The 4,078-nt window shown below is 42.7% G+C and overlaps 1 protein-coding gene across 1 annotated transcript; it reads right to left on the reverse strand.

Annotated features, from left to right (window-relative positions):
• Window positions 1-1,448: 1,448 nt before the first annotated feature.
• Window positions 1,449-2,870, reverse strand: LOC107044251 (lysine-specific demethylase 4E-like). Its single transcript, XM_015266056.1, has one exon. The coding sequence runs from the start codon at window positions 2,868-2,870 to the stop codon at window positions 1,449-1,451; it is 1,422 nt and encodes a 473-aa protein (XP_015121542.1).
• Window positions 2,871-4,078: the final 1,208 nt, after the last annotated feature.

Below are 4,078 nucleotides of genomic sequence, written 5' to 3' on the forward strand. Positions count from 1 at the left end.
AATCCTGGTCACAGATAAGAAGATTCTAGATATGTTGAGAGACATAGAGAAAGAGAATCAGGATAGTGTCTTCCCCGTTTCCGAAATTAAACTCGACCTGGCAGTTTTATCAAAGATCTCCACGATGGAAACGGGTGTAAATAATGGAAGATTCTTAGTCTCAGTAAAGCTCCCCATGTTACCGAAAGATACGTGGGACCTCTATAAGATGATTCCCTGCAACGTTCCCCAACAGATCCAAGGGAACAGGACAATAACAGCACATGTCCGGCCAAAAACGAATTATATCATGGTGTCAGCAGTTACGAAGCATTACGCCTTAATAACGGAGAAATACTTAGACAGGTGTATTCCCTTGGAAAACTGTTTGGCATGGCCAAGGGGAATGCCCATCCGGAAACCATCTCCCGTCACTCCATGCGAATATAATTTGTTGATGAACAAGGATTTCGCTCCAACCAACGAAATCCTCAGGAATTGCGACATCAGGCTCACAAACTCCCTAGAGACTACCTGGTCAGAGTTGATGAGCACCAAAGGATGGTTATTCTCTGTCATAAACCCTGAACGCCTAGAGGTCAACTGTAATGGAAAACTGACCGGAATGGTAGATGTGAAAGGTACAGGGACACTACACCTAAGTCAGAATTGCTCAGCAGAAACACCCAGCATCCTCCTGGAGGGCACGGGTCTGATTGAGACAGCCCTGCCCATGATCCATGGGATACCAGTGACAATGAACCTCACTGACCTAGCACCAGTGCTGAAAAAGAGCCCCCAACCACCACATTTTCTGACAGGAATCAAACTAGACGCCTTGCCAGATCCAGAGGATAAATCATTCGACGAATCAATGCAGGAAGTAATACAGGAAGCAGAAGAGATCGAACTTCACCACCAAGAGAACTACCACCATCGATTATTTTCAATGACAAACTGCGCTCTGACGGGGATACTATCAGTAGTGTCAGGGGTGACCCTCTTTACCCTTTTCAAAAACGGAATCAACCCTTGCCGACTATTAAGCTGCTGCATCAGTGGTTGCTACAGAAGGAAGAAATCTGGGCCCAGTACAACCAAAAGAAGACGCATTAACAGAACGGACATCCAAGACCCCTACGAAACACCAATTAGCACGATAACCGTGCCAAACTCACCACCACCACCCACGCCAGTGACCTTCCAGCTGGATCCGATGACGTGTCTGGAGACCCAACAACGCCACCTACCCCAGGTTAGAGAGACGACGGGAATGCGAGATTACGATGACGTCAACTGTAAAAAGCTTCCCCTGGAGCCATTAAGGTTTACCTTTAAATGAAAAACAATAAAAACTTTTTTTTTCCTTTTTATATATATATATATATATATATATATATATATATATATATCCATATACATTAATTTATACTCAGTATAGCATCAAAATTGTCTTTTTGAATCTCGAATTAGGCGAACGAATGCCCAGAAAGCTTTCCCCTTAACAACTGAAACTCTTCCTCCAAAAGTCCGAATGTTTCACCACTCGTAAGGCAGGGTTTATAGATTTGATTGATGATCTTCCTTTTGAATGCATCGGGAGAGCTAGTGCCGCACGGTACTCGCCCTGGCCATCTCTTATAGCCAGACCATAGCTTCTGAGTGCTATTCATACAAACAGCTTTGTTGGCGAGGTACTTTGCGATACTGCTTTTCTGTTGGGCTGTGAAAACAGCCCCTTCTTGTCGGGCTCTCGTCATCTGACCAAAAGAAATAACGCCGCTACGACGTTGCTCCTCACGGCGGCGCTTCATTTCGGCCAAGTACTTCGGGTCGTAGGGATGTCCAATCAGGTCCCGGGCGATTTGACTTTTCTGCCAGATCTTCAACTGGTTGTTAATCACCAAGCGGGGAAATTCGGAACAGGTGGCACAGGCCTTTTCAGCTAACGCGGCCTTAGCGTACTGACCCCAGTTCGTGAAGGCATAGTTGACCGCGACATTGATGTCCAGCCCCATGCTGGTACCCATGTGAAAAACACTATGGTCCAGAACAAGCAAATCCCCCGCTTTTTGGACGTACTTTGTCCGCACAAGTTTATTCCGCGTGAAGAAATCATCCGAGAGCAGAATGAATTTATACCTCAACAAGTAATCACACTGCTCCCCCGGAAACCTGGTCTTAAGAATCCGATTCACCACGCTGTAAAAGGTCTGGAACTCAGAAGGGGGAATAATGAACCAATTCTTTGACTCTCCGAAAATCTGGTAGTTCAGTGCAGCTAGATTACAGTCCTCAATGTGAATAGGGAAACTGGACCCACTACCAGCAATGTATGTCATTGCCGTATGAATCCCTTCGACCCGTCTCTCCCCTGCGGCTGAAGGCAGGGCCCTTAACAAGGGAACCAATCGATTAAAATTGAGACCAGTCACTTCCTTAAAGATGTCGAGAGAAAGATCAGCCGCGTACTTAATGTCCAGTCCGGCTAAGGAGTCAAAGTAACCACTACTCCCCACGACAAGCCCTTGGACTCTATTGTCCACCACCCGTTTTTGCTCATTTAAAAGTTCGATATATTCACCATACTTCACCGTTCGGGGTGTTTCATCCACCAAACAAAAGGTATAAATTCCAGCTTGCACTTTCTCAATCCTTTTTGTCACATAATCTATGGCGAGGTCAGGAGTCAACATCTGTAAACACTGTTCGCGAATTGAAACCTTCCACGGCTCGGGAGGCTGAACCACGAAAAACCCCTCGCTTTCACTAATCTTTCTCAGTCCGCTTAAGTAGTCGAAAAAGTCTTTACCCACGAGTTCCTCACGCAACACATAACTGCACTTGTCATAGTCCTTAAGATGATTCCCGTCAGTAGATCCCCTGGCCATTGTCGAACCCAATTTCTGAAACAAATAAAGAGATAACAGAGTAATTAGGCACGTGACACCTGCTACAAACGTGAGACACATATATATATTTTTGAACANGTCAACAGTAAAAAGCTTCCCCTGGAGCCATTAAGAGACTCTACTCTACGGGGTCCATGCGGACACTTTCGGAGTATCAACCCTTATTCCTGCCCTCGGACGCCAAGACGAACATAAACTTTTGAGTAGTCTCTATTTCCCACTAAAAGAAGAATTTCATGGAAAATCGAAACATCGTTCTGTAGTAGAGACTTTACTCTACAGGGTCTATGCGGATACTTTTGGAATACCACCCCTTGATCCTCCCCTACGACGCCACATACAACAAATAAAATTTGAACAGCCTCTATTCTCCATAAAAATCAAAATTCGGGAAAAATANAAAAAAAAAAAAAAAAAAAAAAAAAAAAAAAAAAAAAAAAAAAAAAAAAAAAAAAAAAAAAAAAAAAAAAAAAAAAAAAAAAAAAAAAAAAAAAAAAAAAAAAAAAAAAAAAAAAAAAAAAAAAAAAAAAAAAAAAAAAAAAAAAAAAAAAAAAAAAAAAAAAAAAAAAAAAAAAAAAAAAAAAAAAACCCCTTACCTTGAAGAATATCTTGCGTCTCGGAGAAACTCTCGCTCGAACAATAATCCAAAATTAAAAGTCACTCAAGATCAAATGAACGCACAGAAGAAACAATAGATATGGATATAACAATCCCACTGAAGTGCCGATGCAATGAAAGTTAGAAATGAGTACACAGCACAATGTCACAAAGTGTCCCGCTCATCATTTATAAAACAGTCACACCTCCAACATTAACGCAGGTCACCACGAAGTTCGTCCAGCGTCATAAAAAGAAATTCGCAACATGTATTCAGGAATGAACCCTTCTTAGGACCTCATTCCTGAAGAGGGGGCTGTTATGTCCCACATTGCTAAATTCTTTTTCGACGCATTACTGCTGACCAAAGTTGCGCCACTTACACAATAAGCCTACTCTTCAATACTTCAAATGTAATCCAGGCCAATTTCGTGAATCACCCAAGCTAATAAATGCCCGATACTCGGAGCATCTTCAGACTCAGTTGTTCCCCCGAAGGGAAACTACCAACACTTGCGAGTGATCCACGAAATTGACCGCGAAACCGTTCTCACCACCAAAGACATTGTCAAAATCTTTGGTGACCTTAT

The sequence above is a fragment of the Diachasma alloeum genome, unplaced genomic scaffold (genome assembly GCF_001412515.2).
Source record: "Diachasma alloeum isolate Michigan unplaced genomic scaffold, Dall2.0 Dall_scaffold_00701, whole genome shotgun sequence".
Lineage (NCBI taxonomy): Eukaryota > Metazoa > Arthropoda > Insecta > Hymenoptera > Braconidae > Diachasma > Diachasma alloeum.

Bases quoted from the DNA above. Each gene is read 5' to 3' on its own strand.
- LOC107044251 (XM_015266056.1), bottom strand. From the start codon at position 2,870: ATGGCCAGGGGATCTACTGACGGGAATCATCTTAAGGACTATGACAAG.